At 48.4% G+C, this 26,760-nt stretch overlaps 2 protein-coding genes across 2 annotated transcripts; both read left to right on the forward strand.

Annotated features, from left to right (window-relative positions):
* Positions 1–97: 97 nt before the first annotated feature.
* On the forward strand, positions 98–3,833 carry LOC142558163 (uncharacterized). Its single transcript, XM_075670324.1, has 2 exons — positions 98–428; positions 2,518–3,833. The coding sequence occupies exons 1-2, from the start codon at positions 135–137 to the stop codon at positions 3,652–3,654; spliced, it is 1,431 nt and encodes a 476-aa protein (XP_075526439.1). The 5' UTR covers positions 98–134; the 3' UTR covers positions 3,655–3,833.
* A 7,592-nt stretch (positions 3,834–11,425) lies between these two features.
* Positions 11,426–17,226, forward strand: LOC142558164 (uncharacterized). The gene is made up of 2 exons (XM_075670326.1): positions 11,426–11,810; positions 15,541–17,226. The coding sequence occupies exons 1-2, from the start codon at positions 11,517–11,519 to the stop codon at positions 16,696–16,698; spliced, it is 1,452 nt and encodes a 483-aa protein (XP_075526441.1). The 5' UTR covers positions 11,426–11,516; the 3' UTR covers positions 16,699–17,226.
* Positions 17,227–26,760: the final 9,534 nt, after the last annotated feature.

Genomic DNA, 26,760 nt, shown 5'->3' on the forward strand with positions numbered 1-26,760 from the left:
GCCTTCTGTCCTCTCTCCAACGCCCAACGACGCGCTTGCGATAACCCGGTAACGATAAGCTTAGTGCAAAAAAAAAAAAATGAGGTAGCTCCGTTCTTTTGCAGAACGCAGGAGTGGTGCCTGAGGACACCGCCATGCCTGGTCTGAAGCGAGAACGGGTGCATCGTTTCCGCGACCACGTCGTCGCGGGCGTCAACTGGCGACCGACGCGGTTCGTCGACGAGGTGCCGAATTCGCGTGTTTGCGGCCTCTGCCGCATGATACCGAAACGGACGGTGTTGTTGCCGTGCTCGCACGTTCTTTGCCAGTCCTGCCACGCAGCCAGCTCGGTAGCTGGCGCCGGACTGTGTCCGCTGGATCAAGAGCCGTTCGAGGAATCGGAGTGCCACGGTGCCGATTTCCCTGCCAGGAATGCTAACGCATTGCAAGTAAGTACACAATTATTTATCATTTCTGTAACCAAATAATTGTTTTATAAAGCGCCCGTAAACTACAACAACAATAATAAACATTTTCGTTCGCTTTCTTTCAGTAACTTTACTTTGCATTAGTCGCAGCGCCATATATCTCCAAGCCTAATGCTAAAGTGAATACACTGTAATTGCAGAACAATAAGATATCCAGCATGAATAACTATGATTGCGTTGGTATCCTTCTATAACTGCGCATTGATTAATTTCGCGAAGAGAAAGGCACACTAACATTTCCTAATTTGGCGCCGCGCCCAGAGCACAGGCAGTTTAAGTGTGACGTCCTAAATTTTCACTCTTATGCGCTGCCTGGGCCATTTTTGTTTTTTAAGGAGAACGTTCGCAAAATTGAACAGGTGAAATTCTTTTTCTCCCCGTGCAATTCAGCTCTTTTGTTAGTAAACTGTCAACTACGCCTAAACAGACTGCCAAGTTAATGACGTCACGCAAAGCTGTTGAGAAATTAAAGAGGGTGTCGTAACCCTACTTTTGGCCGCCCATGTTGTGGTTTTACAGGGCACCTGTGGAAGGCAGCTGCGTCGATATTCATATTTCAGAAGGGTACTTTATTTGATGCGCCTTCGGTTAATATTGCTCGTTAGTTTCTCTTTATTATTTAGATAGTAGTTGACACCGCTTGTTGATGCCAGAATCGACCCCTTGCTATGAAATCTCACCTCTACGCTGATTAAATCGGACGGAATATGGAAGTGTGATCTAAGCGCCGTTCGGAGAGGACGTATATCTTTTCGAATGTGCGCTATCGAAAGGCAAAAGACTTTTATTCTATCTTGGGTTGTATCTCCAGCATGCGTGCTGACGAAAATAATGTCTTAACATCTAGAAACTGAATATAGTTGTCATTGGCCAGTTCAAGAGGAAATTCAAATTTCGAAATTCGAAACTGATAAAGAGGAGCACACCCAACGCTTACCTTTATGGTGCTTTGCAAAAGTCACGTGTTCACCAAATTGAGCGTAGTGCGTCTAGTCAAGTAGACAGATTGAAACATTCCGGATGTCTAATGTCTGTCATTTCATCTGTCTCTGAAACATTGCTTCAAATATTAAAACGGGGACGGAAGTGCCCCACCAAAGGTGGTGAGAAAAGACATCTGCATGTAATTCCATACTTCCATAAAGTTGCACACAATTTAAAAACGTCGCAAATCGACACAATGTCAATCTAGTGTCTTGATCGTCTTGTAGATTGTCAGCAGTGTGACCTTCAAAACAAAAAGCACCAGAAACGCATACAACGTCATACTAATCACCGGACCAATTACACTGAATGTACTTCAGATGGTGCATATCAGATACCCTTAGATTGTGGACGTGCTTATATAGGACAAACTGGCCAGTGCTTCAATGACAGGGCTAGACGACACAATAATGACAGTAGAAAAGGATACGGTAGTCACTTAGCTGAACGCTGCAAGAAGTGTGCATGCAGAAGCATGTTTGGTAACACAACTTTTTTGAGGAAAGAAAACACAAAAACACAACATGAAACAGTTGAAGCATACATTATAAGGAAAGCAAGTGACAAGTACGTCAGCCATTCGTCTTTGGTTTTGCAAAAAGAAAGTGACGTTTCTTTCGAGGTATCTATGCACATGAACTGATTGACCATACAATCGTGTGTATGATTTGATTCACTTATACAATCTTTTGTGTGTATGATGATGAGTGCATGATGTACGTGGTGAGCAGTGCATAAATAGATGATCGTTTGAAATAAACGCCACTTGGAAGTATAGCGCCAGTCCTGTGGTATACGTTGCTTTCTCCTTCATCTTAGACGCGCTTTTATGAAAATTGTCAAGGCTCTTCTTGAAAGAGAGAAGTTGAAATCCTACTACGGACAATTTCCGATAATCTGCGGAGCATATCTTCCCGTGCCGTCACGTAACTTTTCGTTGTCCTACGATGCCGAGACGTCTACGAATCCGAGTCTAGCCTACGCTTTCTTTCTATCTGCCTACGAGCAAGAAATACGTTGTTTTGCCAAAATATTTCAATTTGTTTTCTTTTTTTGTCCTACCTAGGTTTGCTGCTGGAACGAAGCACACGGGTGCGAGTTCGTGGGCACCGTGGAAGGTGTACTCAGGCACTACGAGAAGGAATGCACGTTCCACGTCGTGGAGTGCTTGCGTTGCGGCGAGGGCGTCGCGCACAAGAACCTGCCATCGCACTACGTGAGCGGTTGCAGTGCCAGTGACTCTGCAGCGCTGACACTGCAAGACGCGACCAGCGCCCTGGAATATCTGCAAGCTGCTTTGAGGGACCAGGGCCAGCTGCTGGCTGCAATTCAAAGTCAGGCGAATGAGGTTGCCGAGCAGTTCAGAAGTCAGGAAGCCGGGTTCGCTGAGCTCGCGCGCGAGCTCAGAGCATCTGAGCACAACTTAAAGGAAGAGGTGGCCCAAATCCCGGCCGCAATATCTTTGGCGGTGTCGCACCAGCCACCTTCTCGGCAAAATCCTGCGCGGGAAACAAGCCCGTCGTCCCAGGAGCCGTTGTGCTTGGAGAACACGCTCATACTTCGAAAGCTGGAACGCTTGGCCAGCTTGGCAGTAAGCGCTCTGGGGCGTTTGCGTCAAGACGCCCCGCCGGATTCTCGCCAACCTGCAGTCGCTGCTCACTGTGTCCCTTTCTTCGGTCGTGAGGAAAGCCTTCGTCATTTAAACAATGCTCTGCGAACGGCCTGTATGCTCGGCGGAGAACATCCCGAGGGCAGGTACCTGCTGACCCTCGAAAACGCCGACGAAATTTTCCAGTGCCAAGAACAGGAGAGGCAATTTGCTCGCGTGACTGTGCCACACACGGGAGACGCTTATGTTAATCTAGCTGTCGGTACGGCTGTCGTTGAAGCATCTACGTGTCTCGCGGTGGAGATTCAGTTCAACTGCATGCCGGAGGGCTCTCGGCCGTCGTTACATCGATGGTACGTGTCGGCGTTGCACCCCGAAAATGTCCAGGCTCTCTACATGCATTCATCTGACAAGCATTGTACTTGTGTTCGCGATCGGGACACAACGAACCATTTTCACCGCTTGTTCCGGGTAAGCCTCTCTTCCTTGAAACGCCGTGGTTACCTTCGAGACGGAATGATGACGTTCGAGGTCCACTTATCTGGTTCGACGGACAGTGAAAGTACTCGTGCATCTGACGCTGATGAGAACTGAACGTGCTTCACAGCGCAATTTTATTGTGGCTGCTTCCTGCGTTCCTGCGATGACAGCTTAGCGATGTTTGGGTAACCGTTATTCTTAAGCTCAAAAAATAAGGTGTATGCGAAATTTCTAGTTTCGTACATTTCTTTTTGCCTTCTACTTAAATTTTTGGTGGTATCCTTGGAACTGTTAAGCCGGTGTTTCGACCTCATTGTTGGTTTATGTATGTGCTTTTTGCGCTGAAACAAGGAGCCTCACAGGTATTTTTAACTGTTTAGACATCCTTGTGAAGACTTTCCTATCTGTCAACACTGTTTATTTGCAATATCTGTCTAGACGGCGCCATCAGAATCCGATAAAATTATCGGATTCTGGCCATTTGGCCACGTGGTGCCATTGCGCCACGTGGCAATGGCCTAGAGCTAAAATTAAGATGCGCGGCTATCAGAAGTATTCAGGCCGACACTAATCACATTCTCTACTGGAAGTCAGTTTTCTAGCTGGTAACCGTGGTATGTAGCAACGCTATTATCGAACTCGGAATGAGCACACAATGTTGCCACATGAGACGTCTCTTCTGTCAGATAATTGCCGTTGAGGGGTGAAGCCCTGAACCCGAAATCACTCATTTCGAACATTCCTGTACAGGATACCCCGTAGACCCGAAGGAAGTTGTTGACGACGAACCTGCGTCCAGGCTTTCAAGCGAATGTACTTTCGTGATTGCCCTGTAATGCCTGACTACGGGGGGTATTTTTCCTGTTGCCCTTGAGTTGAAAGGGGGCTGGAATTAAATGCGTACCTGAAACACTTGTGCCGCAGTTGTGAGCGCCATGAAGCGATGGCAGCAATGAACGTGCTCATGAACGCCTCACCGTTTGGGGAAACCTTTATTTAAAATTTGGCGTCTGTCACTTTGTCCTGACTCGAACTTCAGGTGTGCTGTTCTATCACTTGAAACAGTTGAGGGTAACAATACGGTAAGAACGAGCCCCGCTCTTTCATTTTGCATGTGTTTGAAGGGTTTTGTTGCCGTAGGCGTAATAAGAGGAGTTAATAAAGAGTTACCTCTGAGATGCAGTTTGGCTACAACGCACACATGTCGTAAAGCTTTGTGTGTACAACTCGAACGCCTGGTTTCCTCAACCAGGCAGTAAAATTAGTGCGTGAGGGTTTTTTCTTTGCTCAGCTATTGAAATGCAGCTTTCGTTATTGAGAATCAAACCAAAGATGTTGAACTCATCAAACGAACGGATCTTCGTTTGCCTGTGTCACCTAGAAGGTCAATGAACGCAAGAAACGTCAGTTCCGCCTGAAGGAAGAAATATAAAAGTGACAGCGAGGTTCAACGTAGGTCTGAAGCTCTTCTGACGGTGCTCAGCAGTGCGCAAGGTGACATGGTGGCAAACAGTGACCGGAAAGGCCCCGTCTACTACGGAGCAAAAGCAGCCGTGGCTGCTGCCAGGAAGAGAGAAAGAGCGCGAAAAAAAAATTGACATTCACTTAAATAACCTTGCGTGATTTGAATGCGAAAGCATTACGGGATGTCCCGGGACCTGCCGTCATGCATGAGCGTCTCGGAATAAATTTAACTTCCAATTATCACGTGACCATGATACGTGACGTCATACATGTAACGCTTCCTTCATAGCTCTACCTCAATCCACCTCGCTTTCATTTGTACCATCCTTAATCCACCTTAGTACACCGTGCTTTAATTTGCAACAACCGTAATCCACCTTAAGCACAAATGATAGGCAGTGGCCACACCTGTCGACTCCGATACATTGCCATTTTTCGCAGAAAGCCTCTTCACCGTTAAGGCTGTCAGCGGCAAACACCCTGACAGCACATCAAAAATTGCCGTCCCTTATAGCATACTCGTGGCTCAGTTTGCATCAAAGGTCACTCTATCTCGGCAGAACTGCAACACAAGACCACTGTATTCGATCCATGTACGTCGCTTAAGGCTTTTTGCGCATTTGGTGCGCCTGCAGGGTCGATCATTCGTTAGCGACGTGTCTGAGGTCGCCGATGTCACTGCGTGCAAGTATGCGTGCCAAGTAGTGACATTACGTGTGTGCGGTACCACGCACGTATCCAGTCTTATCGTAAATATCCGTATTGATACAAGTACTGCCCTAAGTAACAATTTGCATACACAAAATCTGGCTTATACTTAGCTTTTTTTTAGTTTCTCGTTGTTTTTTTTTGCTTTGTAGCACACACATTCTCACGTTATCTTCTTTCACAGCTGCAGTGTCCACTCATGGAAACATGCTTTGTTTACGACGTATGATGCGGTCACCGGTTATAAGGACTCGGTATTCGCCGGTGGTCACCAAAATGATCAGAGCGAAAAGTATCTAATTACCCTACTGCAGTAATATAATTACTAAAATAATTAGTTCGAGGGACCGCCGAACGAAGTGTCCGTGTTCCGACACGTCGCATAGGACAAGCTGACATCAATACCGGGCCGTTCCCGCTCCTCACAGTGGCGGACAGCTCATTACGTAGTTGCGGGTTGGGGGAAATTATTTCTCGATTTGACAATTGGCGAGCATACCAACGTGAGATGGAAAGCTCGCCACACAGACTCACGATCAAACGCAAGCCACTGTAGATAACTGCCACGGTCCCTCGCATTACAAACGAGGCAAGATCCCAGCACACTTGCTGTCCTGATTGATATTCCTACGCGCAGTCGTCGCGTGTCGCAAAATTGCCGGTCCGGTCGACAGTGATTTGCTGTAATAATAATTTGCTGTGGCCACTATAGGTGATGAAAGAAAAAATTTAACGCCCTTCCACCTCTGTGAAGAGGGGTTGAAGAAGCATCGCTTCATAAATTGTTTGCGTTGACGTTATTGTGGCCGCCATCTTCGCCTACTACAGAAAAGCGGCGACAACACGAAATGTGACAGCGTGGCAGATGCGTCGTTCTGATTGATTCTGAATGGTTGCAGCGTGCTACTGTGAAGTAATCCGCTCGCACACAGACAAAGGAAGGAGGAAGACGACACTGGAAGAACCGCGGACAAGGAACCGCGCTTACATTACACAACTACTGACTACATAAGTGCTGATATCAGCACGCATCAGACTGCTCACGCTTCTCCATGTACCACTTTCGTCCTTCCTTTGTGTGCGAGCGTAATATTTCACAGTAGCCTGCTGCAGTCATTCAACAGCCAACTAGCCCCGATGGTGACACTTGTTTTGCCAACCGACAAACCAAAAAACTCCAGCCAGACGTGCGCGTTGGAACGTGTTAGCAAGCGCCGCGCTGCACGCAGTGGCGCTGCGCCCGAAGGAGGAAGAGTACACGCCACACACGTGACACGATGTGCGAGTCGCCACACGTCGGCACGCCTTTTGTCACGGCGACGCAGAGTTGCCAACTCGCCATGTTCTAGGTATAGCCCAGCAGCAACCTTAAGCAATGTTGTAGAAGACAATAAAACACAATAATTTTCAATCGAATTAAGCTTGTGTCGCCTCACGAGTGGGGTTGTAATGGTTACGCAATAACACAGTTGCTGCCAGAGCGGAGCAGGTGTGAGAAAGGGCGGTTTGACGAGTTGACAGCTGCACCGGCACCGGATCGTGACTCATTATCCCGGTTTCCGCAACCGATCGGGGCCGTTTCGATTCCGCCGGGGAGGCAAAGGGCAGGAAAGGGTTTCGCGTGTGCTGCCCCGGCTTCGTTTCTATTCAATTCATTCTTGCGAAACGGATAGGACGGCCACATATTGTGCGTTCCCCAGAGGAACTGGCAGCGTTCGACGAGCGGCGGCGAGAACTCGCCCGTGAAAGGCCTCGCCGTCAGGCCACCGATTTAGTGCCGCCCGAGCACAGGCAATCCGACGGCAACGAGAAGACCATCCCGAGCAGAGGGAGCGGGAGGCCGAAGCAATCCGGCACCGTTACCTGTGGGTTACTTCACCGTGACGAAGGTCAGGTGCACGCAAGACAAGCTTAGCTTACCCCAATTTTCCGGTATTGGAAAGGTTCCTAATTTTTATAACACGGAGTTCGTTTTCTTCTATTATTTAGATTGTATTCGGGCACTCGTAGTGGTTCAGCAAGCTTCATTCGGGAAGTCGAGCTGGCTCCCCTTGTTCACGTGGGGAGCACCATGCGGTCTGACGAGGCAGGCAGCTTCCGGCGCAGGCGCAACAACCTAGCAGTGCTATTGGTCTCGACGCAATCACGCGGCAACGCGTGACGCCGCTTCTGCGCCTCACGGCGAACGCGTCCAGACGCGCCGAGGCGCCTGCGGACGCTTTCCGACACGTGATTCTGCTTGGGCCTTAACCGAGACAGTGAAAAATGGCCTCTGTGAAAAAAAACATAATGTAGGTGTGGTGATATATATATATATATATATATATATATATATATATATATATATATATATATATATATATATATATATATATATATATATTCTCCCCTTACGTCATAGCGCCCGTAAGTGGTGAGAAGCTGCCTGCGTGACATCGCGCGAAAACTATCTATCTGCCCTTGATGTTACGCCAGCCCCGGCATATCAAACTGAAAAAAAAAAGCTTCAGGCTCGATCCCCAGCTACTCCGCTATTGTCTCGAGGTAAGGATCAGTACCGGAAGACGGCAGTATGTCGTTTCGCGAAGGAAGACGTGTTCGCCGTTTTCGCGTCCACGTCGTCGCCGTAGCCAGCTGGCGACCGTCGTCCCTGTTTGTCGACGACGTGCCGATAATACGCGTGTGCGGCCTCTGCGGCATGATTCCGAAGTGTGCCGTGGTGTGGCGTTGCTCGCACATTCTGTGCCGATTATGCCACAAAGCCAACACTCCAGATGGCAGTAGGTTGTGTCCTATCGACCAAGAGCCATTGGAATAAACTGAATGCGCAGGTGTGGAGTTTCCCCCGAGGGAAGCGAACACTAACAAGGTGAGAGAGAGAGAGAGAGAGAGAGAGAAGGGAAGACGGAAAGGCAGGGAGGTTAACTAGACTGAGTCCAGTTTGCTACCCTACACGTGGGGAGGGGAATGGGGAGTGAAAGAGGAAGAGAGAGAACTTAAGTGTAGGACGTCTATAGTCGGGCACACAAGTCTGTTGCCCTCAGGTAGCGAAAAAGCGCTCGAACGGCTTTCTGCGCCAATGAACTGTGAGGCCAGGCTCCCAAGATCTTCGCTTCCGTAAATGGCCTGTCATCCAGTCTATTTAAGGCACACTGCAGAGTCTCACGTTGATTATCGAAGCGAGAACAGTGGCACAGAAGGTGACTGATGGTCTCTTCACACTTGCACTTAGCGCACATTGGTTAATCCGCCATTCCAATACGGTAGCTGTAGGAGTTGGTGAATGCTACTCCTACCCACAGCCGACACAGCAGTGTTGCGTCACGTCGTGGAAGGTTCGCTGGTAATGTAAGTTTCAGTGATGGGTCGAGGCTGTGTAAACGACACTTTGAGTTCTGTGGTGTATGCCAGCAACCTAACGTGATTGCACGAGCGAGACTGCGAAGCTCTCTTGCAGCGTCGACTCTGGATAAAGGTATAAGGAGTGTCGGTGAGCCAGCCTGGGCACGTCGGGCAGCGTCATCGGCGAGGTGATTACCAACGATGCCACAGTGTCCCGGCAGCCACTGAAATATGAAATATGAAAGGTGAGCAAAAGCAAACAGTTTCCGTCGTCCTTTCTAAACGTCCGTCATTCGCGTTAGTAGAACCTGCGCCTATCAGCAAGCGTAAATGTGGCTGTTTCCCTGTTGCCGATGTGCGACGTACTATTGCAACCGGGTTCAGTATTCCTGCTCAGAAGGTAACGGGTTTTGCTAGGTGATTTGAAGCATCATTCCGCAGCCGTACATCTCAACTGCACGTTGGTTTACCTGGCCTTGAATACCTATTGGATCGAAACGTTCCGTTTCTATCCAATTTGAAAGTCTGTTCGGAATGTTAGGAACGCTGTTGCTTCGAGCCTGCTTACCTGTTTTCAAAATTCTGGGGTGGCTGCGCCGCACAGATTGACAGTGCTTGAACCGAGCAGTGGTGTGCGTGTGCGTGTGTGTGTGGATTTCTAATGAAGGCGCGCAGCTCTTTTGACGTAGCTGGTGTTTTGCACTGACTATGCCGGCTCTCAGCGCTGGTCGGCTGACCAGACCCGCAGCTTTCAATGTCCCGAAAGCAATTGTGTGACCGCGTATGGCGAGTCACTTGGAAAGCAGGAGCAACAAAGGTAGGTCAGAAATTCTAGCCTCCGCTTAGTCGTTCATCCAACGCCTGTCGCTCTATAGTTACAGCCTCACTTTAAAAAAAAGTTGTCGTCGCTGTGTATTTATTGCGGCCTCATAGAAAACTGTTGCTATGTAAACAATGTTTGAGGGAAGAGTGATTTTGCGAGTTTTAATTAGTGTGATGTCACAACATATGTTACAAAGCTACATCTGAATGATAGTCTCATGAGTCATCGCAAAGTAGGGCTAGAGATGCAAAGCCATCGTACGGCCGTCACTAAGTAAGTTCGTATTTCCGGCCAATTCATTGCATATGTGTCATTGATGACCGGAGTGAGTAGTTGCATTAAAGTCAAACACTCAATTAGAATCCTCCTCAAAATCCATCACGGCTTACTGACGGAGAAATGGGCACACCAACGCGAGCACCGGCTTTGAACGGCAACACTACTTAAAAAACTTGTTACAAATCGATGATGACTCATCATGCGCTTGCAATGTGAAAAAAAGAAATTAAGCAGACTCGACTCCCGCTGAGATTTGCGCAATGCGAGGCGTGCTTGGTGTGGCAGAGAATGCTTTGTTATGAATCGTCTGCAAGTGCTCCAACACTAATCGATCAATGTTTTTGCGAGCTATTGCAAACTGATGAGCAGGGGCACGGCGTGGTGGTGTTCATTCTTTTTTTTTTCCTTCTTTAATGCGCTAAATGTACGCAGCGGAGTTGTTGTTGTCGTCGCTCGCTGGCCATGGCTACCCCCTTTTCGCTTGATTGATACTGTAGGATAAAAAAATAAAGTATAAGTACACCTCTGCAGTATTCTCTGCGAGTTTTTTTGTACGTCGCGCCGGGGTGGCGTGTTCACGAAATCTGGCGTTTCGATGCTAATCACGATGTCGCCGGCTCGAGGCCCGTCATGCCGTTGTCGTCATTCTAGACCCGTAATTTCCTTCGTCACGACATTGTGGTCATGGCGTGCTCATCCTACCATGGACATCTTTCCAGCATCGGGATCACGTTGTCGTCACGACATTCAGACAGATCGAACAAGTCTACCCCACCCTCGGTGCTGTGGGGCTGGCACTATACACGACTCGACGGTCGCTCGGCCCGACCGGCTAGCATTTGCATTTCACGTAAACGCTCATATAGCGCGTACGTGAGCTCCATGGGCAGAACTAAACCCGAAAAGCGGACTCAGCCTGTCTTTCTTTTTTTTGCCGGGTTCATGTAAATTAACTGCACGCTTTATCCTTGACGTCTAATGTACTTTCGAACGTTAAAGGATCAGGCATTCCACGCCCCATCGCAAACCTTTAGAGAGCTGTAGTTGGGGTACCACGGTATACGTGATGAATGAACGATGGCTCTGGAGTGTCTGTGCTCGTTGCTAAGCCATCCGACGCGATTATCAGGTTTTGACAAAGCAGCAGGCGGCGATAAGGAAGCAATATTTGGCGCGGCGCAAAGTTTAAGGGAGGCAATTAGCGGGTTTGCGGCACGCGATAAAGGGACAATGTCCATTGTGTCTGGCTTTGCAGCAGCGTCAGCCGATGTGCCACCAGACCACCTAGAAGCAACAGTGTCGCTGGAATAATCAGTTGCGCTCTCGCACGAGCGCCTGATCGGCGCCTGAAGACACCGCCATGCCGGATCCCCAACGCAGACGGGTGCACCGTTTTCGGGACCACGTCGTCGCGGGCGTCAACTGGCGACCGACGCGCTTTGTCGACGAGGTGCCCGGCTCACGCGTGTGCAGCCTCTGTTGCATGATTCCAAAGCGGACCGTGGTGTTGCCGTGCTCGCACATTCTCTGCCAATCCTGCCACGCAGCCTCTTGCCATGGTATAGGTGGGCTGTGTCCCATAGATAAAGAGCCATTCGAGCAAGCGGAATGCCACGGTGTCGACTTTCCTCCAAGGAAAGCTGGCGGCTTGAAGGTGAGCATAAAAATAAGGGTTTCGATTTCGCCCTGGAAGGAAATGCTTCACTGGCATTAGTTGCGTGACCGCACGCCTGGTGCAGGAAGCGCCAGTTTCGCTGTGCCACAACTATAATTTACTCATTTAATTTAAATTCTTGTTCGGTGCCTTATTAAAGTCAAACTTCAGAGCAACAGGAAATCGGCATGTAGACAGGAAAACATAGCGCAACGTTTAGTGCCCTTCCACTCTGTGAAGAAGGATGACCAGTTAAGCTGTGAAGCTGTGAATGTGTGCCTCTTAATGTCAAACGGCACCCCCGCCGTTGATCGGCCCAGCATTGCACTATCTTCAGGATCGGCCCACGTATGGTGAGTGATTAACGGCTGCATCACCCCCTCCGCCAGTCGGCCCGGCATATCACTATCTTTGGGATCGGCCCACGTATGAATAATTGTTTGTCAATGACCACGGAGACGAGACCCGCCAGAACCTAGCCATAATCAGGTTCGCTGTAGAAGTATTGACTCACACCCAAGGGACGCACCATGACGAGTGGTATTCGCAAACTGTTTATCAATAGAAACACCGCCGATTGATCATCTCGTTCGAGCACAGGCATCACGCCACTTCATCATATGAAAGTGCGACGCGATATCAGCAAGTACAACCGCGCGGGTCAAATAAGCATTGAAAAACTCAAGCTCAGCCTTATGCATCGTAGCGGACGTCTCGCTTATACAGATAATGGAATGTTTGCTAATAGTAAAAAGATTCCAAAGTCAACCGAGCGGTGTTGCTTGTAGACCTGCCTAAAATCCTGGCCTCACTAATCCATGCCTTGCATACGCGCTCCGCAATATGGGCGACGAAATGGGCACTCTTGTCGTCTTCCTACGTTTTGGAGCATGAGTAAGTCGCTTACAGACATTTTAGCCTGGTCGATATAATCTTTCCCACACGTTATTGGAATAGATGAGCATTTAACGAAAGAGCATGCATTCATGCTTCTTTTGGCAACGTCGCTTGCTCTGATCGCAAATCCGAGGGCAGAGCTTGGACAGGATTCAGGCGCCAAGAGCACCACAATATAATGTCTGTCCATGACGTTCTTGAGTTTGTGTGAGATATTCTACATATAAGGCGTAACCTTCACATATATGAAGGTGTATGGCTTTGAGATTTCATAGGAAGAAGTGACGTGACGCATATGCATTCAAACAAGCTGATTAATCGGTGGCGCGCTTTACGTAATAAACAATTGACACTAGCGTTCCTCTTCACCTGTTCCCTGTGTCCAACCGGAATTTTTTTGCGCTAAGTTTTCCAGTCAACATGATAGACCAACTGACCCAACATTCAGTTCTTCTAAATCCTTTTCCTGACACCTGTGCTAGTCACGCTGGAGAATCTCGCAAGCCAACCTCTTTTTTTGCTCCTTTATTATGAAATTTTATTTGAACTAGTGACGTCAGGCCTAACATACAGCCAACAGATGAGCTGAGGCGCTTTGTAGGAGCCCAAACTAATAATAATATAAATTTATTGGAGTAATCGCAACAACTGGACAGGCCACCGTAACTCAGAAAACCGTGCACACAAGAAACGTTGTTCTGTCCATCCGCATTGTAACTGAGCATCACTTGTTTTGGATCACCCGACACACAGACGCGCACACACATTCGCATGGCCGACCCCGTAGCAGACGCCGCGGTCGTCTGCACTCTGCACGGAGCGGTGGACGAGCAGGACATCGAGGCACCCTAGCAGCCGCCGGAGTAGAATGCCCCTCCTCCGTCTCCTTAGCCCCCTGCCTCGCGCGCCACAAGAGAGGTCACGCATCCGTACCGCGTTCCTCGTGAGATTCCTCGCGCACGTGAGATTTAGCTGCGTTCCCCAACTCACACGCTTTCAATCATACGAACCTTCACGGCGATGCCAACGCCGACGGCGGAAATGCGCCTGGAGTATCCATTTAATTGCTCTCGCTATAAAAATAAGCCTTAAGTGGATAAACGATATAACAATCATTAGCAGCCGCAGAAAAAGAAATTTTATTCTTGCGCAGAATACTAAAAATACGGGCCCTCTCAATTTGTGGAGTTTCCAGCGGTTACTAATTTACCTATCCCCAGTTTTACAGTATGCCACCTTGCCGTGTAACGTGCGTGAGCCGGAATTAGCGAGCTACTTGGAGAAGGCACAACTGGGAACAATGTGGTATCCTAGCATCTTTGGCTCGGTAGCTGGCCCATTCTGTGCACCAACCTGACCCACTGGTGGCTCAGGTTGACTTCTCTCGTTTAGGAGGCATAGGTCGCTGCATAAATTCCGCAGAAGTCAGTGCATGATAAAATTACATTCATTAATGATTTCTAGCAGAGCGTCGAGAATCGCTAAGCTATATATGTCGTTCTTACTTATCAAACACTACTTTCAAATTAACAGTGCTTCTCACTTCGTTCGCCAGGATAGCAAAAAACATGCCAGGAAACAATAATTGACGTCTAATGCGGTTTTGGGCTCACATAGTCACTTATGGTAATTCCCTCCCCTTGAGAACTACAAAAAAGTAGAACGCCTTGCCATCGTTAGCTATGCGGAGCAATACGGCTGATTCGTGTCAAGAACAGCATGAATGGCATATTGCAAAATATAACTTGTAAATATGATATCAAATGAACATCTGAGTAAGGCAAACACACCTTCTATTTTAATATTCGTTTCTTATAGGCACCGTTACAGCAATTATTTCGTTGTACTGCGAATTATTAGTTGAAGGGCTTCCGATTTCGACGGGCGTTGTAGTTTCATTCCTCATTTTCCTTGTTCTTCCAGTTTTGAACTTTAAAATTCGGTTGGTGTTTTTGAAGGTTGAGGATATATACGGGGGCTTTCATTTTATTGTCTGCAGAATTTTTGAAGCATCACCCGTTATACTGCAACACAATACTATTTCGTGAGCTATGCTGCCTTCTGAGGTAGCCAATATTTGCATAAGGAATAGATGTCAATATCTGTCTATTTAACAAGTGCTAGCCAAGTAACCTTTAAAGCAATTACGTCACGCCACATATTGCAATTTGAGAAATTGTAGCTGGTGGCGTTTGAATTCGTATCCACTTCGAACCAATTCTGAAATAACATCGGGTACAAGGTATGCGTCTAGAAGTTTTTCGAAGAAATGCATTGGCGATCCAGTAACTTCGGAACTTGAGTGCATAAAAAGGCGTTCTGTTAGAAGAGTAAGTGAAACAACCATGAATATGTACGGCAAGTTTCACACGGTTATCTCAAAATAGGGCTACTTTCAATATTCGTTGAAAGTGTATTTACCTTATGAAACCTCTGGCTTCACTTGGTGTACTGCAATGTGTGCGGTAAATAATTATTTGAAAAGCTAATTAATGAATTGGTGATTACCTAATCATGTGTATTGACTTCCAATATAAGTACCGTATATCTATGGGTATTCTAGCTCGATAAGTAGATTCGTGATGAATGCCTCGGGCGATTTAAAATTTGTTTAACGTTAACATAAAACACTATGTAACTGAATGCCCTTTCGGACTTTTGTTTCTGCTTCTATGTATTGTGTTTTAATTTCGTAATATTGCACTGCGTAAATTTGGAGCGGCTCTGATTGCTCTTAGTTTCAAGCTATTCCGTATGGTTGTCAACGCACGTTGAAATGTACCTGGCGGCTAAATGTTACATTAAAAACTGTATCTGTTTTTCTTGCATGAAGGCTTACTGCTGGAACGAAGCGCACGGATGCGAGTTCACTGGCACCATGGAAGCTTTACTGCGGCACTACGAGATGGAATGCGCATTCCACACTGTGGAATGTTTAAGGTGCGGCCAGGGAGTCCTGCACCAAGACCTGTCAATGCACTACGTGGCCGCTTGCAGTGCCGACGTTTCTTGCGCGGTCGCAGAGAGCACCTCCTCGGAACATACAGTGGCACTGACACTTCAAGACTTGAGCAATGCCCAGGAAGATTTGAAGGTGCTTTTGAAAGGCCTGTTTCATGATCAACTGCTGCCTGCTATTCAAAGTCAGATGAATGAGCTCACCGAACAAGTTAAAAGCCAGGAAGCCAGATTCGCTGAGATCACTACAGAGCTAAAGGCTTCTGAGCACAACTTAAAGGGTGAGATAGTTAATATCAAGCGCTCCATGTCATCAGCGTCACACCTGCCGAATTCGGCTCCGGACGCCGGCACGTCCTCGTCCTTGCCGCTGCGCTCCGAGAAGGCGCTAATACTTCGCAAGCTGGAACACTTCGCCAACGTGGCGCTCAGCGGCCTGGAACGTGTGCGGCAAGACGCACCGCAGCGGGGTCATCGCCCTGTCATTGCGTATTGCCAGCCTGTCCTCGCTTCAGGCAAAGAGCATCTGCGTTTAACCAGTGCGCTGTCGACATCACTTTGGTTAAGCGAGGAAGTTAAGGATATGAAGTACGTCCTGACCGTGGAAAACGCTGAGGAAATTTGTAAGCGCGAAGTGAAAAAGAGAACGTTTGCCGAGTTGACATGGTTCCACACGAGAGACACGTATTTCGCGGTTGCCGTCAACAAGAGTACCTACCGCGATGCTCCTTGTCTCGCTTTGGAGATTCAGTTCAACGGGCTTCTGGTGGGCTCTCAGTGCGTGCCACTTAAATTGAACGTGAAGGTGTGGAAGGATGATCCAATGGCGGGTTGTTACATGTACTCTTTTGTCAAAAGATGTTTCTGCGTGCGCGATCAAGGTTCACTGCCACACATTCACCGCGTGTTCTGGGTGGAGCTAGATGCCCTTGTAAATGATGGCTATCTTCGAGACGGGGAGGTGACGTTCGCCATCGAGCTAGAAGAGATGAAGGAAGAGAGAGCAGGGCACGAACTACTCTTTGGCTCTTAGCATGCGCTGCAACGCCGTGTTCTTGTGCTTAACGCATTCGTATCTGCTTTAGGAAGTCTCTAATACTCTGCTCTTAGTTGAAGCGAGTTAAAACTATTTGTGTGCTTCGTATGCGGTTATTTAGGTGCTACATCATGTGTTTCAAGATGTGTTTCGTCTTCTTTTGTTATCAACTCGGTTACATTTTCATTATGCTAATACGCGTGCTTACGACCTGCAGATATTAATTGTGGAAACCTCCTTCTGCATATTTGCTCCTGTATTGCGGTGAGATTTCTGTGTATGACGGCAAGAAAATATCAGAGCATTCAGGCTGTCACTACGACGAAGACCTTATAGGTAGTAGCATCAAGCTAAGGTTCTTTTCACAAGGTGGGCTGCAATTAAGCGAAAGCTGCTGTGATTAGCAGCCGAAACTGTAGGTGGTTGTGTGTTCCATCCGATGTAGCCAAAACTGATGTATCAGGCATTAGTGCGACCCGAACTAGAATTTGCAGCCGCAATTTCTGTGCTTCGCTCTGCTAATAAACAGTTGTCATTTGCTCTGTTCTTTCTTACTCCCTTCTACCAAGGCTTTATTTCCATGTCCAGTTAAAAGAAATGAATTATATGGTTTTACGTGCCAAGCCACAATCTTATTATGAGGCACGCCGCAGTGGAGGAATCCGGAAATGTGGACCATCTGGAGTTCTTTAACGTGCTCCTCAGTCCAGATCGAAATGCGGCCGCCGTGCCTGGGATTCGATCGCGCGAATTCGTGCTTTGCAGCCCAACACTGTAGCCACTAAGAAACCATGGCGGGTTCCACACCCCGTTGTCTTGTACTTCCCGAAGAAAAAGGGGTACCAATGCCAGCCCCGTTTGGTAGGCAGAAATAACCGAGTTTGTGTTAGCCAATAGCTGCAGTCGGTGAAACGATCATCAGGTGTGACATTGTTCTTCGCTGTAGAATCGTTGGACTGGCTGGTTGTAAGGTTTTTTGACAAGCCGATCTTTGGGTCCCGAGTGGGGATCCTTGCATGCAGGGTACTGCGGCCACAATCGAAGCAAGGAATTGTTACGAGGCGTAGCATTATTTTTTTTGTGTTAGCGACCTAACTAACGATTTTGATGCCCGCAAAGTGTTCGCTAATGTGCGCCTCTTATTTTCGCTTTGTTTTTAAGCATGGAATGCTGTTAGCTCCCGTTGTCGGCGACCTTCGAGTGACCTTGAGCCAAAATCCAGAGCCATTATCCCTGCACTTATACGAGAACGACCGGGCACTCGAACGACAACATCCGCGCAAGTTGCGAGAACAAAACGAGATCATCCGGGCAACCACTCAAGACCACATTACAAACGGTCGTTACTTTCTAAATAAGATGCAAAAATATTACGAGTTCTTCCAATTGTTCATTCACGATACCATTCAAGCTGTAACTTCTTGTACGGTGAAGTTTTATTTGTCATTTCCAATAGGGGGGGGGGGGGGGAGGGCGACGTCCAAAAGGCAGATAGAGGGCACTTACACTTGCCATTTTTCGGCGCTGAGACCGAGTTAACTGTGTTATTTTCAGTGCCAGCTGCCCATGAGGTCCGTGGCGCATCAGGGCACGCAGCGAATGGCCATTTGACCGACACGATGCTTTCAATGAGACTCTGTCTGTGAACGAAAACTATTGCGCCCATATGGACCAGTGCACACTATAGCGGGGTGTGGTGTGATGTGGTGGCTAGTATTAAAATTGTGGCTGGTATTATCTCCAACCAATCTGCTTTGTCGGCAGCAGTTTCATGCTTACCTCTACTCTTGATAATGGGAGAGCCAGCCAATTTTTCTTCGTACCACACACACACGTTCTCCCATTACCTCCTTCTATCACAGTTACGAGCTACGCAAATGTAAAGCGTGCGAAAAGTATGCAATTACGCCGCTACGGTAATACAAATATTAGCACGAGTGCTCGCCGAACGAAGTGCCCTTGTTTCGACAGAGGGCGTGGCCGCTTAGGACAAGCTGTTATCGAGAATGCAGGGCTGTTCCCACTTCTCACTGTCGATGGCATCTTGCTAGGCAGTATTGCGACTCGGGATCGAAGACGAGAGACGGACTCTTGGAGCAGAGGATGAGGAGACGGAAAGCTTCATACAATATGTACACATAGCAAGTACTAGCATAAAAGCAGCGGTGCCGAAGAGTACACCAGACTGACGGGGTGGCTGGTGGCGACTCTCTCTCTCCACCAATGGGCCGGTTCTGCCTTAAATTCCTTTGGCAGGAACGAGGCAGGACTCTTGCTGACGTCACTCGCGTCGCTTTTCTCATTCGTCGCGGGAGAAGTCCAAGCTGCATACCACCGGTCTCCACGGCAAAGCGTTAGCAGATCTGCGGAATTCTGAAGGCTCTCAGTGGAGGATTCGTCGTGCTGCTCTGTGCTCCCGGACTCCTCAGTTCGACGCATAGAAAGGGTTCGCCAGTTTCCTTGAACTTTGCAGGTTGTCACAAGGACAACCACTTCAGAGTAACGAGGGGGAGGGGGGAGAGTACCCGTTTCCTCGATGATAGGCACGCATTGTGGCGCAACAGCAGTTGTGGATTGGGAGGAAGTCTGTTAGTTTTAATGGTTGCTGAACGTAAGGTGAAAGGAGAGTGATAAAAAGTCGCGATCACTTCCACACAGCTTCAGATGACTGCCGCCGTCCCTCGCGTTGCAAACATTTGCTCTCATAGTATCTCTGCACAGCAGCGCATCGTATAGCGATATTTCCGCTCCCGTTAACAGTCACTCTTCATAATGATAATTTCCTGTCTCCACTGTAGGAGATAAAAGAAAGCCATGAGTACCATCAGTATATAGCACAGAGTAAGAACATTATGAGATATGTGCGAACGGCGGCGCCTTGCCTTGCTGAGGGCGCGTCGACAACTTGCGTGTGAATCTGCCATCCTCCCAGTGACTGTGCTTTATGTTCGCGGGCTGCCAGCTCGGTCTAAACGGTGAAGCCTCATCGACACCACATCATCGTCCACGTTCGTCGTACGCAGTCGCGAGCGTTTCTATGCTTCGCGTTGGTATACGCGTGTTTCTTTTGTACGGTTTCTTGCGGTGTGACTTGTTTTGTAAACCTGATCGCCCATTTTTTTCTCACCGTGACAGTCGAAACAAACGCGAACGAGACCAAACCAACCAAACAAGCGCCAGCGGCGCGAGCAGACGTTAGTATGAAACGAGCGGTCGGGCGGGTCCGCATAACACCAGTTTCCCTCGTGCACGTCACTGAAGGGGCCGCACTCCTTGGTCACCGCATATCGTGGTTTGCGTCTTTCGCCCTCCCGCTCCGCGTTCGCTCTTTCATCTTTCGCTGTGTTCGTTCGGTTATGGCCGCCACACGATACACGCCTTCTTGCGGGGACTGCGTGAAGCGCACGCAAAACCGGTGTGCTGGAACGGGCACCGTTCACACACCTCTCATAAAATTCTTACACCGTGGTCTATAGATTGTTTGTATCGACGTCATTGTGGCCGCCATCTTGGAGTACTAGAGAAGCAGCGTCAACAAAAAATGGGACAGCACGGACAAGCGCGTCTTTCGTTGTGCTGCAAATCGATAACCGTGATAATACGAAAAAAAAATAGTGCTCGCAAAAAAAAAACGTTAACAACGTACGCATAATGATAAATATGTTCCAGTGACCTCATCATGGCCGCCAGGGGGAGAAGCTGCGTGTGTGACGTCACGCGAAGAACTAGATCCATTTGCTCTTGCTGTTGCGTGAGCCGCCGTATATCCAACTACCAAGTAGCCGCAGGGTTCGCAAGCTCGGTTAGAAGCCACTCCGCTGGAGTGCAGGTTTCCGGGTCAGCACCTGAACACAAACCTGCAACACACCTGAACACACCTGAAAAACGCTAACATAATCCTAATCCATAAGAAAGGGGACGCCAAAGACTTGAAAAATTATAGACTTCTCAGCTTACTGTACGTTGCCTACAAAGTATTTACTAAGGTAATTGCAAACAGAATCAGGAACACCTTGGACTTCCGTCAACCAAAGGACCAGGCAGGATTCCGTAAGGGCTACTCAACAATAGACCATATTCACACTATCAATCAGGTGATAGAAAAGTGTGCGGAATATAACCAACCTTTATATATAGCTTTCATTGATTACGAGAAAGAGTTTGATTCAGTCGAAACCTCAGCAGTCATGGAGGAATTGCGGAATCAGGGTGTAGACGAGTCGTATGTAAAGATACTGAAAGATATCTATAGTGGCTCCACAGCCACCGTAGTCCTCCATAAAGAAAGCAACAAAATCCCAATAAAGAAAGGAGTCAGGCAGGGAGATGCGATCTCTCCAATGCTATTCACAGCGTGTTTACAGGAGTTATTCAGAGACCTGGATTGGGAAGAATTGGGGATAAGAGTTAATGGAGAATACCTTAGTAACTTGCGATTCGCTTATGATATTGCCTTGCTTAGTAACTCAGGGGACCAACTGCAATGCATGCTCGCTGACCTGGAGAGGCAAAGCCGAAGGGTAAGTCTAAAAATTAATCTGCAGAAAACTAATGTTTCACAGTCTCGGAAGAGAACAGCAGTTTACGATAGGTAGTGAGGCACTGGAAGTGGTAAGGGAATACATCTACTTAGGCCAGGTAGTGACCACGGATCCGGATCATGAGACTGAAATAATCAGAAGAATAAGAATGGGCTGGGGTGCGTTTGGCAGGCTTTCTCAGATCATGAACAGCAGATTGCCATTATCTCTCAAGAGAAAAGTGTATAATAGGTGTGTCTTACCAGTGCTCACCTACGGGGCAGAAACCTGGAGGCTTACGAAAAGGGTTCTACTTAAATTGAGGACGACACAGCGAGCTATGGAAAGAAGAATGATAGGTGTAACGTTAAGGGATAAGAAAAGGGCAGATTGGGTGAGGGAACAATTGCGAGTTAATAATATCTTAGTTGAAATCAAGAAAAAGAAATGGGGACGCGAGCAGGACACGTAATGAGGAGGAAAGATAACCGATAGTCATTAAGAGTTACCGAATGCATTCCAAGGGAAGGGAAGCGTAGCAGGGGGCGGCAGAAAGTTAGGTGGGCGGATGAGATTAAGAAGTTTGCAGGGACAACATGGCCACAATTAGTACATGACCGGGGTAGTTGGAGAAGTATGGGAGAGGCCTTTGCCCTGCAGTGAGCGTAACCAGGCTGATGATGATGATGAGGATGATGATGACCTGAACAAACAATCACGTCACATACGGAACGAAGACGTGCGCATCGCCTTCGCGGCCACGTCGACGCCGGCATCAAATGGCGACCGACGCGGTTTGTCGCGGATGTCACCAACGCACGTATAGTTAGTTCGCGTTGACGTTATTGCAACCACCATATTGGGATAGTAACCAGTCGAGAAGCTGCGTATAGGCAAGGAACGTGACTGCACGACACCACGAAAGTCTCGTCTTGCACCCAGCGACAAATCGATAACAGCGATAATCCGGTGAAAAACGGCCCCCTTTTAAAAGCAAAACCATGTACGTGTGATAATATGGTGCATTGGCGTCATAATGGTCGCCGTGTTTAGGTAATAGCATGATGATATGCGGCGTCCGTGACGTCACGTGACAACGGATCTGTAGTGCTGTCGCCGTGCTCGCACATTCTGTACCAGTCCTGCCAAGTAGCCAGCTCTCAAGGTTGCGGTGTACTGTGTGCGATGGTTCAAGAGCCGTTCGATGTAATAGTATGCGCCGGTGTCGAGTTCACCACGACAGAGATGAACAGCTTGAAGGTAAGTCAAAGAAAACACTTTATTTGGCTTAACGCTAATGTTCATCGCTTACGTTATTTGCACTTGCGCATATCTGCACGCCTAAGGGTATAAGCGTAGTTCCTGCTGCCTATGAGTGACGCACCAACGCTGTTCGTCTTAGCATTCTTGTTTAGTGTTTATGATATTCGGGAAGTAACGGACACTGCTGGTCGATGCCAAGCATTAATTGTTTGCCGTTAAATCTCACCTATACTTATTGGTTCACGTGGTGCGAACTATATATTAAATCAAAACTTGGTGCTTTTTATTAATTATGGACATATAGGTTAAAAATGTTAGGGAGAATGTTACGCCGTACCAGCATACCTCTTTTCATATTTCTGGGGTGAGTGCAATGCCTTGATTCGCTGTGCTCGAACCACGACACCGTTGACTAATCTTTTTTTTTTCTGATAAGCATCTCCCAATAAGGCGCTTTGTTCTTCCGGCGTAACTTGTATGTTACCTTTTCTTACATTTTACGTTGATGTCGTGTAGTAATAAGTTCAGCTTACTTCACTCTGAGCAAATCACTACTTGCATTTCTCGGACTTATGCCACATGTAGACTCACAATAGTTGTTCGACAGCTTCAGCTGGTTACGAACCCTCCATCGATTTGCCTAGACAACTTCTCCGCACGTCCGGCTTTCGCAATTCTAGTGGTGGTTTTCGAAGAATCTCCAGTAGGCCATGGAGTAGCAGGTGGAAACATTGCGCTAACTGAATCGATCACCGCGGCTTAGAAACCGGAATCTGTTAAGGCTGTTTCACATGCTGCGACTGGAGCGGAAAAAAAAAAATTGGTGCAGTCGCATGCGTCGCAATGCGTTTTTTAGCGAGCCCATTTCACACGATTGCGATTTGAACAATGCGGCCAGTGCGACTGCCAGCGTTGCTTGCTGCCAGGTCTTGTGGCATACGTCGCACAAGTTTTCAGATGCAGTGAATAAAGCTGTGCTTTGTGGTAGTATTGACGTATCTTTATTCGGAGCAAATAATACGCCTCTTCTGCAATTTGGCAACACATTGAAGTTTAAATTTGTATTAAGAGTACGCGACAGCGGTTTCTGAAGTTCACTGCGAGGGGGCATGGGCGGCGTTCACATCTGGTCGTTCAGCGCTGTGTGTAGGCTCGTGTGCCCTTGTATGTCTGTGTCCTTCTGCATTCGCTATGCCACAAATTACGTGATAACCTATCAGCAACTCCATATACCTACCCTCATCGCATATATGCATCCATTCGGAATCCGGCTGCAGCGAACTCGTCGTGGCAGGGCAGCGAGACCCTCGCGCAACCCTTGCTCAGCGTCAGCTTCTGAGGAAATTATGTGTGTATATTGCTCGTAATTGCGGATAAGCGGCGCCTGCGTCAAACCCCATTCTTTCACCAAACGAACAGTGGTTGCAGCAGTTGCTGCACAGTGAAGTGCTGGCGGACCAACTCGGGGCTGTCCAGAGGGCCCGTGTGACGGCAGAGGGGATCGGCCTCTCTGTACTGACGTGGGCGCGGCCCGCATCAGTCCCATACTGATCCCTCAGGACCTAAATAAGGTTCTTCATACCATGCCATACCAAACGCGGCAGCACGCACATACCCGAAAGCTCGGTTTGCGGCGTCTGGCTTCATTTGCGATCTTGTCGGACGCCGCGTGAGCCCAGCTTTACAGCTGGGCCGGCATTCAGAAACAACTTCTTACGCTAAAAAAAAAAAAAGAATTGTTCGTGAGAGAAACTGCGGCCGATCTCGATGCCCGGCACAGTATTAGCGACAGCGGCCAGGTGATGCCGAAGAGCACTTACGAACAGTAACGTTTGTGAATTCGGGCCTGGCTCGGGCAGCCCGTTCTTGTTCCATCCGACGGGTCATGCTGGCCTGCTTTCTGATAGTGTCAAGTCGGGACCATGGCCGCGAAACTGCGGTACGCGCGCGTGTGTACAGTGCCGGTCACCACGTGCTGTGGTACAGCCTAACGTGCAACACCGCCTAGACATCTAGGTGGTGTTGGCATAGGCCAAGCGAACGGGCCAAGCTGGCGATGACACGCGGCGTGCTATAAAATGAAAGCGCTACACACGACAGGTGTTGCGATAACGACCGCAATGCACAGCTAGAAAACAGTTTGCTCATGTCTAAGCGCAACTCGTAGTACGCCCTTCTTATTTGTGCCGCGCAGTTTGCCAAGATTTGCGGCAAGCTTACAGCACGGCTCATTTCTTTCCTTAACGCAATGCGTGATTCAACATCATCGGCCTAGTTATGTCCACTGCAGGGCCAAAGGCCTCTCCCATACTTCTCCAACTACCCCTGTCGTGTACTAATTGTGGGCATGTCGTCCCTGCAAACTTTTTAATCTGATCCACCCACCTAACTTCCTGTCGCCCCCTGCTACGCTTCCCTTCCCTTGGAATCCAGTCCGTAACCCTTAATGACCATCGGTTATCTTCCCTCATTACATGTCCTGCGCATGTCCATTCCTTTTTCTTGATTTCAACTAAGATATCATTAACTGGTGTTTGTTCTCCCACCCAATTTACTCTTTTCTTATCCCTTAACGTTACACCCATCGTTCTTCTTGCGTGATCAGCGGTGTACAAGTCAGCACTGCGAACCGAACGTTGCAGTTCAACCGAAGCAGCTTCGTTTGAACTAGCATATGGTAGCCGCAAAATAGCAGGTGGGGCGCGTTTCACGATGCCATTATAAAACCGCGACAGCCGCCGAACATACTTTGAGTCAACAAACCGCGAATGGAGCACAGAATGTGTTCGGCGGGGCCGTTGAAGCGTTTCGACTAAGCTTGAGCCCGCGGGAATCAAGCTACGGCTGCGGCGACCTCATTTCGACGGGGACGAAACGCAAGGACACTCTTGTATCGTGCATTGGGTGCACGCTAAAAAAAAAGTAACAATCAGGTGGTCGAAATTAATCCAGAGTCTCCTGGTACTGCCTGCCTGAAGATCATGCCGTGGTTTCAGCACTTAATACACCAGAGTACACCGGAGCGCCGGCGCTGCCATACGAGCGCACGGGACCTATAGCGTGTGTAGAGGCAGCAGCGTTACCCACGCAGTATAGAAGACGTGGGTGCGCGCGTAGTGAAATGCTTAAGGTACCCCTTTACTTTCAGACATCTGTTAGCAACTTTTCTACGCATTTTGGAACTCAAGTAAGTGCAAGAATGGGAGCTCGCAGAATGCAGAACCAAGGTAAGGAAAAAATCATGAGCCACTGCATTCTGTTAAGGTGGATGACCAGCAAAGGTGTCTAGCACACAAGGAGGCGAGGCGAATTTCGAACAAAGGTACGAACACACTTATTGTCTTGATCGGCGGTCATGGTGACGAAAGGTGCGCACACGCATTTCTTTTTGTACATCCGCGTTCATACGTGTTACACATTCGTGTTTTCATTTTGCGATATATTGAGGCAAATAATTTGAGACCAAAATCACCGCACCGACTGGCGACTGGCTCAGTGCCGTCAGCGCCTTCGCAGAGGGAGGGGCAGTATGGGAACGCTAGCACGATGAAGACCACCGAGTCAGCTTTGGAAGACGACGACGACGGCGAACGCGCGAGCAATGGCACGAACCATTGCTGACGATGATAGCTTTTGCTCACAGATTTGTTGACGGACGCGAAAAATGCACGGAACCGTAGTCATAAACAGCTTCACTGCAAGAGGCATTTGTTTCGTCGAGCATGTCCTGTGGGGCTGCGCCTTTGCCGGTCCCCCTTTCACCTAAGAGGATATGATGAAGCTCATAAGGGCCCAGGGCCCGACCTCTCAAACTCTGGCAGTCCAGAGGGCTCGCGAGGGGTCCGTCAGGTTTCACCTGATGGTCCCCGAGTGGGCCTAGCCTGGTGACGTTGAGTTACTCGCGTCTATTGTGGCCAAAATAAAGTTGTTTCACTCACTCACTCACTCGTCGCATTCCTGCTACGTAAAAACGACAACTTTATTGCCGGCGATGCATTATTCGTTCCCTTCTTGTTCTACTCACCGTCTTTGTTCAATTAAAATTATTTTATGGATGTACACTGGCAAAGAGTATGTATCCAAAGAAAACAATGGATTGGAGGCTTTCGCAATGGTTAGCGTTTGCGGCTATACTGTTGCGCATTTCGCCGCTTCTTGTCCTTCTGAGGCCGCTGAAATATTGTGCGGTCGATGCTCGTGCGGCATTCTTCGCGCAACGATGTGGCTCTGCGGGTTGTCACAGTCCAACGGTCGCGATGGGGACACCCGGCAGCCG

This window comes from Dermacentor variabilis, chromosome 9 (assembly GCF_050947875.1).
Source record: "Dermacentor variabilis isolate Ectoservices chromosome 9, ASM5094787v1, whole genome shotgun sequence".
Taxonomy (NCBI): domain Eukaryota; kingdom Metazoa; phylum Arthropoda; class Arachnida; order Ixodida; family Ixodidae; genus Dermacentor; species Dermacentor variabilis.

Bases quoted from the DNA above. Each gene is read 5' to 3' on its own strand.
- LOC142558163 (XM_075670324.1), top strand. From the start codon at position 135: ATGCCTGGTCTGAAGCGAGAACGGGTGCATCGTTTCCGCGACCACGTC. The intron at 429-2,517 runs GTAAGTACACAA...TGTCCTACCTAG, and splicing joins GGAATGCTAACGCATTGCAA to GTTTGCTGCTGGAACGAAGC.
- LOC142558164 (XM_075670326.1), top strand. From the start codon at position 11,517: ATGCCGGATCCCCAACGCAGACGGGTGCACCGTTTTCGGGACCACGTC. The intron at 11,811-15,540 runs GTGAGCATAAAA...TCTTGCATGAAG, and splicing joins GGAAAGCTGGCGGCTTGAAG to GCTTACTGCTGGAACGAAGC.